The sequence below is a fragment of the Poeciliopsis prolifica genome, unplaced genomic scaffold, assembly GCF_027474105.1.
Source record: "Poeciliopsis prolifica strain line A6 unplaced genomic scaffold, Auburn_PproV2 SCAFFOLD031, whole genome shotgun sequence".
Lineage (NCBI taxonomy): Eukaryota > Metazoa > Chordata > Actinopteri > Cyprinodontiformes > Poeciliidae > Poeciliopsis > Poeciliopsis prolifica.
In genome coordinates, this window is record NW_026562406.1 from 1330747 (window position 1) to 1343379 (window position 12633).

The 12633-nt window shown below is 37.1% G+C and overlaps 1 protein-coding gene across 1 annotated transcript; it reads right to left on the minus strand.

Annotated features, from left to right (window-relative positions):
* Positions 1 to 2453: 2453 nt before the first annotated feature.
* On the minus strand, positions 2454 to 12415 carry figla (folliculogenesis specific bHLH transcription factor). Its single transcript, XM_055050785.1, has 7 exons — positions 12001 to 12415; positions 11643 to 11846; positions 8676 to 8822; positions 8482 to 8571; positions 6249 to 6398; positions 3461 to 3523; positions 2454 to 2620 (listed from the first exon to the last, which is right to left on the minus strand). The coding sequence occupies exons 2-6, from the start codon at positions 11826 to 11828 to the stop codon at positions 3509 to 3511; spliced, it is 588 nt and encodes a 195-aa protein (XP_054906760.1). The 5' UTR covers positions 11829 to 11846; positions 12001 to 12415; the 3' UTR covers positions 2454 to 2620; positions 3461 to 3508.
* Positions 12416 to 12633: the final 218 nt, after the last annotated feature.

A 12633-nucleotide genomic window follows, 5' to 3' on the forward strand; every position in this document is an offset into this window, starting at 1 on the left:
GTTGCAAATGTCAGACTTTTCACGAAGCCACTTTTTGCCCCTCAAATGTAAAACTCTACATTTTTTTCACTCAGTAGCTGAGTGAAAATTAAAAGCAGGGCTGTGGTATGAAAATATTACCTCAGCCATTAGCTGAGTGAAAAATCATAATTAAAGCTGGGCTGTGGTGTATGTAAAATCAACCTAAAAGCTTTATGACATGCTAGAATGTTCTCTCATTAAAGTATACTTGAAGTCTTGCCTTTATTCTTTCATGCATGTTTGAGCGATCCTAAACCAATCAGGATCATCGAAAAGCTTGTTCTCAATGCCCCGCCCATTTCTACAAAGCTCCTCCCCCGCTGAGCTCCTCTGCAATCAGAGGCCAATTTAAAGGTGTCAAAGTGCAAAGACAGAACTCTGATTTAGTCAGCAGGTTTAATAACTGAAGGTAACAGATGGTTGAGTGTGATGTAAAATACCCAACAACCCCCTCCTTCAGCAGCATGGAGGCCTTAAAACAGCATCTAATAAGATGTATTTTAAATTTCTTAAGAAACTGAAAAATTACCATGTAAAATCCTTTTTTTCAGAAATAATCATGATAAAGATCCCTGTGTAATTTCCTCTTAACATTAAGGGTGAATCAAGTATTTCTATTTCCAAATCTTCACAGGGTTTGAATATTTTGGGGCTTAGCTGTAGAATATTGTTTTCTATCCAATCAGTTCAGTTATAGTGACAACCTTAGAATAGATCATTTCTTTTGCACACTTAAACTGGCAAGATTTCTTCATATGTCAGTGCTGCAACTGTCAATTAGACATAAGCACCAATCATATAGCAATTATGAATAAATCTTCATATATTAGTCATACAAATAAAACAGATATGAGCCAAACTAACATTTTTACATAATTTGCAGGAGATAGCCCAACATTTTAGTTCTTATAACACTGCTTACTGCTGATGGAGGTAGGGATAGGAACAGCTGCACCTTGAGTGGGGTCAACCCTTAGCTTCGGAAAACAAGTGAGGGGACCTAGTCCTGCCTTCGAGGTGAAGCTCCTCCTCGGCGCTGCAGTTTCTAAGCTTCTGCCTCAGAGCAGCTCTCCCCTGTGACTCACCCACTCAGATCCTTCAGACTAGCCAGCAGCAATTAGCAAACGCCTGGTGGAACCCAGCATCAGCTGAGCTTTTAATAGTTGCTACTTCTTGGTGCAATGCTGGTACAGACATTAAATGGTTAATAGAGGAGCCATGTTTTAATAACTTCCTGAAGGTGGAGTTTCAGAAAGAGCAGGAGTTTTTAAATACCTCAATTTAGAGGTATTAAAATACAAAGTCACATTTCTTTGTCATGTTCCATATTTGGCATATTATCAACAGCTGAAGGTAAGTTAATTGATGGTGCCATTTTTTGGCACAATATGACTATAAAACATTTGTAACCCACCATTAGTCAAGGACTTTTATTTTTGCTGGCCCACTTCCTGTATTGCCCCAAACTCTGTCAGCTTATTTAAAGCCCGCCTCCAGCGCGCAGTTTAAAACATTCTCACATGTTCCACTGATTGTGGATGGCTGTTGGCGTCGTCCTTCTCAAACGCACCCAAATCTTTGATTCTATTGATTTGATAGGTGTGTTCTGCCAAGCTAGCCAGGTTGCTATGTGCCTGTATGTAAGGAGTGGCATCGACTGGTCCCACTGGAGGTGATTGGTGAGTCGCTGCACCGATGTTAGTCCTTCTGGAAGGATCTTCTCCCCACAGAGTTCAGGTTTGCACCTGCCTTGCTCACAAAGACCTTTCTCCCCCTTTGCAGATGGAAGGCCATCTCCAGGAAGAGTTCTGCTGGTTTCCCTTTTCTAGATTTGCACCTTAAGACAATTCTGCCTTATAAGTCTGCAGCATTAGATTTAATGCTTTGTTTCTGTTTATATGGACAGATTCCTGGCTTTCCAAACCCTGTCCATTCAAATTAACTTATCACATGGAGAGAGATCTTATAGATTAGAACTGGAAGCAGGAGGAGCTTGATAGAAAAGGCTTTTCTCTGCTGCCTCCACACTGAGCAGCCATGAGCTCGTCTTCAAGGAAAATGTTGCAGCTCTTTTACACACGCAATGTCCTGAGTTTTCAGGGTACGCGTTTCATTCATCCCAAACTGAAGCATGGTTAAGTGTTGGTGCCACTCATTCTAAGTTTGTCATTAAAAATAAATAAAAACAACAGCAGTGTTGAGGTCAAAGTGTAAGGAACTGAGCTGATCTAATATCAGAGGTCAGTTTTAAGTGATGACAACCAGCCTCACTGTAATATCGTCATTACACTTAGATTTTCTTTTTGTAAATATATTCTTCCACTGAAATGACCATTCAGGTGCTGAATAATGCGCCCAGTAATTTACGTTTGTTTTAGATCAATGAAGGCAATGGCTCATCCAAGAAGTAAAACATTGATGTCCAAAGAACATATTTCTTAAGCTTTACTACAACATAAATGTTCTACATCCAGTGGGCTAAAAAAGGAAACAAAACAGGTATATTTACAATGAAATTTTGATTTGAACAAAAGTATTAAATAAAGCCAAAAAAAAAAAAAAAAAAGATTTCTTCTCAAGGATTTCTTCGAATCAGCTCCTGAAAACAACAGAGATATTAGTTTTCTATCCAATCAGCTCAGTTTTGGTGACAACCTTAGAATAGGTTTATTTTCTTGAGATTTAGGAAAGCTTTGTCAAAAACGACAAAGTATTTGACACAGCAATCACAAATGTCCACATTTTAGAGGACCAACTCTGCATAGTACATCATAAAAACTATATTCTTAATGCTTTCCTCAATAAAAACAAACATTGTAAGTGAGAACTAACAATTGTCTTATTTGATGAAAGGCAATTCAATTTAAGTGTGATATCCACAGGGATACTGATAAATAAATTAGAATATTAGTTGTAATCAAACAAAGCTCATCAGAAATAATTAAAGAATGGGACGTCATTTGCGATTCCACTCTCGCAAGTTTGTGGCAGCAGTTACAGTTTACCGCCACAAGAGGGCAGCAGAGGAATGCATTTAAATTCAGTAGAGATCGCTTCACTTTTAGGAAACATGCAGATTTCCAGGGAAAAGAAAAGTGGAACAAGTTCATTAACTTTTTGACCACATATAAGGATAACGCAGTTTGCGCTTGAGCTAGAGTAAACTGCTTTTTCTAAATGTTTAAACAAATGCCTTTTTTTTTTCTAACTTTAAATAAATTCGTATTATTTTATAAGGTGTTTTGATTTTGGTGTAAAAATTAAACAACTTAATCCAAGATTTAAAAAAACTGCCTTCAAGTGTGAGCTTTTACATATTTTGCAATTTCAAAATGTTTTTAGAAACTGAAATTTGGAATATCGGTCACTATTCGTCAAACACAAATCTATGTAGAGATGAGACTTGCAGAATAACATATTAAAAATAAATAATTCTAACCTGGCAGACGTTTTAATGCTGGTTCAACCAATCTGATCAAAGTACCCATCAAGGCTGGGACATCTGTTAAATGAAGCAGACAAAAAAAAAAAGATATAGTTGACACATTTCTTTGAATATAAAACACAAAGATAAATAATCACTTTCAATTAATATTTGAAGCTGAAACAAATTTTTTCACACTTCCTCATCCGGATCAAGGCTCTTATGTCGATGCACCATTTTGTTATCTCTGGTGAAAAACACAAACTTGCAGTAAAACCTAAATATCTGGGTGCAAGATCAATTCTGTTAGCAGAACAATGGTAAAAGTGTGCGGGGAAAAAGTATCTATAAAAAAAATAATAAATCATGATTTGATTCAAACCTCTTCACCTTAAATTATCCAATCAGACAATGAGGCACTTGTGAAGATAGTATGACTGTTTTCCAAACGTCTGACAATCAAAAGCTTTGTGCTGATTGCCAGTCATAATTGTAGAGCGTTTCTGCCAGATCACTTTTGGAATCAAACATGTGATTGCCCATTGTGGGCAGAGTTCATCTGTGAAGACTGCACCGTTTGTTTTTGCGTTCACACAAAAAAAACAATTATTTCTGATTAATACTAAATTAGAAATTTATTCAATTTGTTTTCAGAAACCTTTGTTACAAACTGAAAAATTTGACAGTTTCACAAACATTCATGAATTGCTTTTGTAGTTGACAAACTCCAGTGGTGTAACTTTGTCATTGGAGGAAAATAACATTTTTCTCCTCTGTCAAACATCTGATTTTTATTCAAGACTCATCTGTCAGACAATGCAATATGCTTCCTGAATAACAAGCTTACATCTGCAGTGAGCTGTTAGACCTGCTGAACAAGAAAAATGCAACCTTTTAACGGTGAAAATTAGGTGTTGATGACTCAGCCAACCTTATATTTCTAAGTGAGAAACAGCAGACATGTACAGATGGAAGCTGAGTTTAGGATTGCTGTATTTGACGAGTTTAATGCATAAAGGTATGCAATTTATTTTAAAAAAAGAAATTAAAAATACGTGTTGTACATATTTGTTAAATCCGTCACCATGTTGTGATTTCAATCTTTTCACAGATTACCTGTCTTACATTATACCATCACAGCATAGTGGCAGTTTTGACAAAAATGGCTAAAACATCACATACTGCGGCTTTGAGAGAACAATTTTTACCAGACATATTCAAGTCTGAACTTAAGAGACTTGAACACCACTAAATCAAACTAATCTCTTTGGGTCAAGCAGTAACGTGTGCATTTGTTTACGTATTACCTTAAATGCAGTCGCCATTAGACAACAGGCAGCACATTGTATTTACAAAAGTAAATATGTGAACACAGATTCAACATGCGTTTTAATGCCTGGGTTGTTGTACACTCTGAGCCAATAAAACTATGACTACACTCATTATCTGGATATGCCATGTGCGCTATGTCCATTATATCTGGTGGACATTGACCTACAACACAAAACTAACCAACTTGTGCAACATGATGGTGCGATGAAACGGCAGCTTTTTTGAAATAAAGCTACCAAAAAATGGGATGCGATTTGGGTCAGATTTAAGACACACATGAAGATGGACTGCAACCGACTTAAATGACAAAGTGATTTGTGTTGGTTGACTTTAACAAAGAAGAAAACATGAGCTAAACTTTTCACTGCAGTGTAACGTGGCTTAAGTTTTAAACTTCTCAGTCTGAAATGTCTTTTCTTTCAGAATAAGACTGAAAAAAAATTTTTGTTTTACTTATTCAAAGATCTAAAAAAAAAAAAAAAAAAAAAAAACTAAATGTAAAAACACGTGCCGATATTGTTTTATTACTGGTCACCTAAAAGCTCAGCTTCCTGTCTGTTAAATTTTAAATAATTTAAAGTTTTATTTAAAGCTTCATATAAACAAAGAAAAGAATTAAGCACAAAAGTTTTTTTTTTTTTTTAACTTGGCCATATAAACAAAAACACACTGGCTAGCTAACACTCCTTGGAGGAGGAAAGAGGAAAAAAAGCATAGCATTTTTATAAAAGCATAGCATTTCTAACCCTAACCCTAACCCTTTACAGAAGATTTCTTAACTCATTTCAGATTTCCTACATGAGTAGATCTGGGGGAAGCAAACTCCTTCCTCTTCAGTTCTCTGATGCTGATAGGAAGAAGCATCTTTGATTCAGGGGGGGGGGGGGAAGTGTTATTTTCAGTGTCAGCTGCACCATAACACCAAGAACCAACACATCACAGCTGTTAGACTATAAATGTCTCTGTGCTAAAGACTTCTGTGGCTCACCCTAAGAGTATATGACACAAACACTGATTATGTGAAGTAGAGATTGACAGTCTACCCAGGCTTTATCCAAACAAAGCACATGTCTTAGAGGTAATTCTGACAGAACTAGACATCATGAGATCCAACATTATTCAGAAGACATGACATGTCTAATTGACCAGGTGTGATTATGTCAACATACATTACTTTATCCCAGAGGATAAATGAATTAAAGTAATATGAACTTATTTTTATTTAGAACATGCAGAAAATAATTCAGCTTTGACATTTGTGGCTATCGCTTTGAATTAGTTGTATAGGTTTAATGGGTTGAAGAGGAATCAACATTTTTCCATTTCTTTCTCTTTTTTTTCTAGTTAAATGTGAACCATTTCACAAGCAGTAGAAAATTAACTCAGTCTTACCGCAAGTAGAATCTTCTGGTTTCTCAGTTCAAAATACAATAAATAAGGAAAAATAATACTTGGAAAACTGAGTAAATACCGGAGCTTGATCAGGAGCAACTTGGATGATGAGCTGATATGCAGGCATCACACACTGTTGCAACACCAGCTTGGGCATTTCACCGTCCTCTGGCGCCGGTTCTGGAGGCAAAGTGAAGCCGTCTTCCAGGTGATCGTCTATGTTCAGCAGCTTTTACAGGGAAAACACCAAAACAAAAAGTTAGGACTTCTTTCTGCTTTAAAAGTTGGCAATGTCTCTATGACGTGTGCCTTTAAAGACAAGCATAGCATCTGATGGGTATTGGGATCTAGGTTTTGACTAGCCTATTTTTCTGATAATATGTATCGTCAGTCAGTTTGGTGTGGACAAGTCAATGACTATTAAAAATAGGACTTTAGAGAGCTTTTCAAACAAAATGCAGCTCAAGTTGATTTTACAGAACAAGCATTTTGTAAACCATCCAACAGTTGCACACAAAAATCCTAAGTACCGGTACATAAAAAACATGGATAGCTAAAATAAAATGCCACAGAAAAAAATAAAAGCTTACTATTAGTGAATTAGTTAGAGATGAATAAAGTGCAAACTTTTTTTCTGATAAACAACTTGATCTATGCTTTGGCTGTAGGTTTAGGTCCATGTGAAACAACCTTTTTGGTTTTCTTTAGAGTTTTCTTCTTTGACTGAACAGACAAAATAATTTGTAACACTCTGCCAGCTAATCTGTTTTTATAAGCAGAGTGCTTCTGTTCTTTGTTTCTAATACTGTGCATATTTTATACTTTAAAAGGGTAAAACAACCAAAGTAAAATTCATTTGTGTTAACTTGTTTGTAAGAAATAGTACAAATAAAGAAAAATAATTGGTGTGTAAGCAGGTGATGAGGTAAATAATGCTAACTATTTAGTGCAGGTAGCCATTCAGTCTGCCGCACTATACAGCTCAAGTGACAAGGTTTCATTTATAGACCCAGTTAGGAACCAGCTCCACCTCCAGCACTGGTTCAGTTTTGCAACAGATTTAGAAGAAAATTGAAAAACAGACAGTGAAGCCCATTCTGATGCAGCTGCTCAAGGATGAAACCATTGATAGCAAAAGAAACTAAATAAAGGTAAAACATTAAAGGCAAAGTAAAGCCAATTAAAACTAATCATTACAGTTATATTTGTGTGTGTTTTTGCCAGATGACAGCTACATTTTGAAACAGGTGACAAGACAGGAAGTGAAACAGCTCCACTATAAAAATCTGTCTACTCATACACATCAGTACGAGTAGATGCTGTTACTAAACAGAGCGATTAATGACACCAAAGAAGAGGCAGATGTCAAAACATAAAAAAAGAAAAGGTATTATAGTTTGTAGAAAGCTATTCTCTGCAGATAAAATTAAGCCTTACATCATATCAGTCCCTCATTACATCAGTGAAGCTGAGGGTCACTTCGTGTCACCTTGGCTGGGTAATGAAGCAGCAACCTGATTAGTTTTGATTGGGGATTTGAAAACTGTGTTAGAAAGATAATGTCCACTCAGCCTGGCTTTACATCAAATGCTTTACAATGATGTCCTGAACAACCTGTAGTAATGACAGTGGCAGCTATGAAGAGCTTTGTGAAGTTACACCAGAGGGTCGCAACGCAACGATTAACAGAGGCAAGCATCACATGAAGAACTGCGTTTCAACTTCCCACACAATTATTATACAACTCTGGGAGGTTTTAGCAGATCCACCAGCGCTAGCAAAGCACAGCCACCGTTAAATGAGGTCTGCTGGATACCCTGAGATATTGATTTTGTTTTTTTGTAAATGTGGGCCTCTGACTTCTCAAAACCTCCTAAATAAATCTAAGAAATCTAAATAAATGACTTGCTAGTTCGTTCTCTCCAAAGGCACAGGTTGCAGGTGGAGTAGTTGAGTGTCTGAATACATAACTGATGTCCATTTTCTGGCGACATGAGGACTTATTCTGAGTTTAACGTGTACTTTGCAACACAGAACATTTTGTCTCAATATTATTGCAAAAAATGGTAAAAAAAAAAAAAAAAAGTTTTTTTTTTTTACCTTTTCATAGTGCAAAACATCAAAAATGCATAAGTTTGGGTTTTAACAGAAGAGAGTCAGGGTAAATATTTATTTGCAGCAGAGTGCTAAGGTGTTTTAAAGTATTTATACCATTTTTTTCTCCATCTCTAACAAGGCAATTATTGCAGTAACAAGCAGCTACAGAAGGTTTGTAGTTTGGTAGGAGTGCAAAGTAAAAACAAAACACTCACATCATCCATTCTCCACAAGTCACTGCCGAGGCCTTCAGTCTGACTGTAAGTGATTGCATTCTTCAGGAAATCAGTCCCCATGCCATCATTCTAGGAAAAAACAAAACAAAAGACAAACCATTTCAAAACCAATCACAGTACTCTCCTTGGAGACAACAGATGTGTTGTATTAAATTTATGAATCAAATGCCCACATTTTCCGTATCACGCAAAACGGCAAGCAGCAGCCGGATGTATTCGGTGGCGGCTTTGAGCGTGTCCACTTTGCTCGGCTTGCGGTCAGGCCGCATTAGGGGAACCATGCGTTTCAAACGGGAGAACATGGCATTCAAGTTCCTGATCTGCATGGAAACAAACGGGTCATGATAAAAGAAAGCAAGAATAATAGCAACGCTGAATATTTTTGCTGGGGGAGAAGCAGCAACATTATTCAGTTTCATAAATGAAAAATAAATACAGATCATGTCATTTTAAATAGGACAGAAATAACTGATCAAATTAAACTGCTTTCAGTTTGATGCAAACTTTTTTTTTAAAGCCTCAAAAAGACGTTCCAATAATATCCTTTTCAGAGGTTTACATGCATTCATTATGGACGTAAAAGAAACTTTTAAACAATGGAATGACAATACAATATTCATCCATCCATCCGTCCATTTTCCTGGAAAGGATGCTGGTGAGAATCTCCAGCTGTCAAAAGGCGAGAGGCAGGGTCACCCTGGATAGGCCGCCAGTCCATCGCAGACAATATACTTTTTATTAAAATGTGTACCATTTTACACATTAACACATTAAGAGTTAACAAGGGTACAGCTTTGGAGAAATCATTCCAAAAGATCAAAGTTGGTCAGACTCATTCGTCTCTAAACCAGCTGTGATTCATGTGCGGGAACGTAAAATTGTGCCTGAAATTTAATAATTTGTCACAATTTGAATCACTTGTGCAAAGCAAAAGTACCAACATTTTGCAGATGTTGCAGTGCTTCCAGACTCATAATCACTACTGAGAAGATGTTAGGACTTGGTATAATTGTGAGTTTATGTAAAGAGACATAATGACAGGATATTTTTTATATATAGTTCATATATCTTGTCTATGTATTGACAAGTAAAAAATTTATTTTAAAGTGTTCAAATGTTATTCTTGTGTTTTATATCCCTCTTCCTCTCCCTTCAGTCAAAGCAGTAAGTTTCACTTTTACAAGTCTTAAAGTCCACACTCCTTTCAAGATGTCAGCTCAGCGCTCCGATAGCACCCTGCAGATGATCATAAAAGATGTGTGACCTCTTTCTGTTGTGGAGGTGAAGGCTTTCACGGAATGAAAAAACACTTTTCACCAAGGATGCACACTTCCCTCAAGACACTACTTTACAGATTTAATGGAGGAGAAATATGGGGCAACTCCTGACAGGGTGAAAAACAATCTCAACAATGTTGCATAAAAAATAAAAAAAAAATCACTCGCCACAGATGCCTGGACAAGTAGTTGCGTCTGAACTGGAGAGCAACCTCATGGAGCCATGAGGAAAACAACTACCTGGACCTAAAGGTTGACCAGTCGACTCTTTTGGAGCAAGTTGACGATCCCTTTTAGAAAGCCGCTGTCTCTCTGAGGGGAGAGGCTTAAGTCACACCCTCAACTGGGACAAAAGGTCTCTAGACATCTGTGGGAAAACCTTCTTTAGATTGTCAACTGTTTCTAAACATCTGTAGCACAGGTGTTTTTTCAAGATGCAGAATGAGACCAAATTTCATCACTGTTGCCCTTAAGTCCACAAGCTAAAATTTCTTTTATCAGAAGACATCCTGAAAGTACAAGTCAAAGGTCAAGCTACTGCACTTGAAATCAGAAAGAGAAAGATGTGGACAGGTCAGCTTGTTGTTGACCTAAATGACTCCAGTTTCACAAAAGAAAAGGTCTGTGCCAGACGTATTGTTAATTTCAGACTGAGGAGCACAAGAGCAACGAAGAAGACGATGATGTGGACAGTGACATGGTGAGGAATGAAATACTCAAGTATTCTAGCGAACAATGATTGATATTGCTGCAGATGAGAGCCGGATCTGCAGCGAAAACAACACGAAGCCAGGTTCCCCACCATCACTGTAGCTGCCAAATCACCCATCCATCAATCCCTGAAACATCAACTCCATCTGAGAGCCTCTTTTCAGCTGCAGGGATCATTGCTACAAAAAAAAAAAAACTCCCAGTAAATCTGACAGCAGAGCATGTAGAAATACTGACATTCCTCCACTCCAATGATTAAGTGGGTTTGAAGTTATTGTTTTGCACTAGCTTGAGTAATTTACTTATGAAAAGCTGCGTTTACACCTACACTACTTTTGAACAATGTAGTTTTGGCATAAGCTAAAAAAAAAAAAAAGGTCTTGTCATTAAGATAAAAGGTGTATGAAGAGAAATGAATGTAACATGGTTTCATTTAATTTGTTAAACGTGTTTGATTTTATTTCTTTTGAAATACTTTTGGTTGAGATTTCATGTCACGCTGTAAATCTGTTCACATTTCAAGCAATTCTGTTACAGAGATGCTTTAAAAAATATTTCAATATTAAATTTTTTTGTTACGTTGGTGAAAACATTTTAATTCCCACCACACTCACATTGGATTAAACTAGCTTCAGCCTTTCAGCAAAACATTTTTAGATCAATCGATAATCAGTAGGCGAACCTCTGATTTATGCAAATATTACTTCCAAATAATTTCAGGAATAAATGCATTTTAGATTTAGCATTATTTAATCTCCAGTTCAGAAACTTAAGAGAGCCCTATAGGCTATGGTGAGCATCACTTGGGTCATTAAAACAATTGAAAATAAAATTATTCTCAACTCACTTTTCTACAAGTCAGAGCTACAGCTCAACACATTTGAATCTCCAAGTGCAAAGATGCTTTAATTGCCTCTGCTACACAATCTTGCAGCAGATTCCATAAAATATTACAGTAACATAAAATCAGCAGTCTTCCCCATAGTTAGGCCACGATACGTTCAAGTCTTCAGTAAAAAACAGTTCTGGTAAACTTTATATGGTCGTTGGAAGAAATATACTTGTTATAATCAAACTTGAGTTATATTTATTTTTTTAATTCAACTTAATTGGCCTGCCTGGCTTCACGCAGTGCAGGTTAGCAGTACCCACCCGGAGTCGCTCCTTGGCGTTGACCAGCTCTCTCTTCTTCACGGTTTCGTTGAAGTCCTCGGCCACGTAGTACAGCCCGTCTCTGCTCCGCTTGAACTTCTCGATGCTGCAGTACAGAGGCAGAGCGGACTCCCCGGTGAGCCGCTTCAGAATGTCACTCATCACTTCCGGTTCCGGAACCTTCATTGTAGCGCCTCCCGTTCTCTTAAGAACAAACAAATTAATTAATTAATTAATAGCTTATCCTCTTTTTCCTTTGCTTCGGTCGGCGCACGTGAGCCGACCGGGGCAGCAGAGGAGCCACACCTGGACTTCCCGTCGTGTTAATTGGGCTCGCGCCAGCTGCAGCGGGTCTTACCTGGATGACGTCCTCAGGGTGGGCGAGTTCTCACCTCTGCCGTTTTAAGATCCGCTCAACGACAACGACGACGACGTCACTGATTGTCCTAGATGAGTTTGCTACAAAACTCATCTTTTTAAAAAAATTGTTTTAATTTACTTAGCTACAATTTTATTCACATTGAATTTCCACAACATAATGACACAAGTACATTCGGAGACCAAGTTCTTTTCTGCTTGAATTATTTTTCCACAAACGTCCCCTGGAAGACAATCAATAAATAATCTTTTTGTAAACGTATTGTTCGTCTTGGTTTGATAACCTAAAAAAACAAAAAAGACAAAGTGGTGCTTCTTTAACAATGATGGTTTTCACATTTTCACAAATTGTATTAAATTGTGAAGTTGTCCTTTCACGAAAGTGTTGTGCAACATTTGTGTCTTGAAACAAGTTTGCATGATTTTCTATTCTTTTTAGTTCCATATGTAAAAATGATCAACTCCCAATAACTTTATAATGCCAAATAAATTATGCCAAACATTGCCTGAATCATGCTATGAAAGTTTATATATTTTGATATGTCATTATGTGTAATATTTACACATTAACACATTAAGCCAACGTGAGCATCTAATTTATCAACCTCTATGG

What these genes read in the sequence shown, in the direction of transcription:
- figla (XM_055050785.1), bottom strand. Translation starts at nt 11,828, where the DNA reads ATGAAGGTTCCGGAACCGGAAGTGATGAGTGACATTCTGAAGCGGCTC. An exon ending in ACGCCAAGGAGCGACTCCGG is followed by an intron (nt 8,823 to 11,642) that starts GTGGGTACTGCT and finishes GTTTCCATGCAG; the next exon opens with ATCAGGAACTTGAATGCCAT. An exon ending in TTTTGCGTGATACGGAAAAT is followed by an intron (nt 8,572 to 8,675) that starts GTGGGCATTTGA and finishes GTTTTTTCCTAG; the next exon opens with AATGATGGCATGGGGACTGA.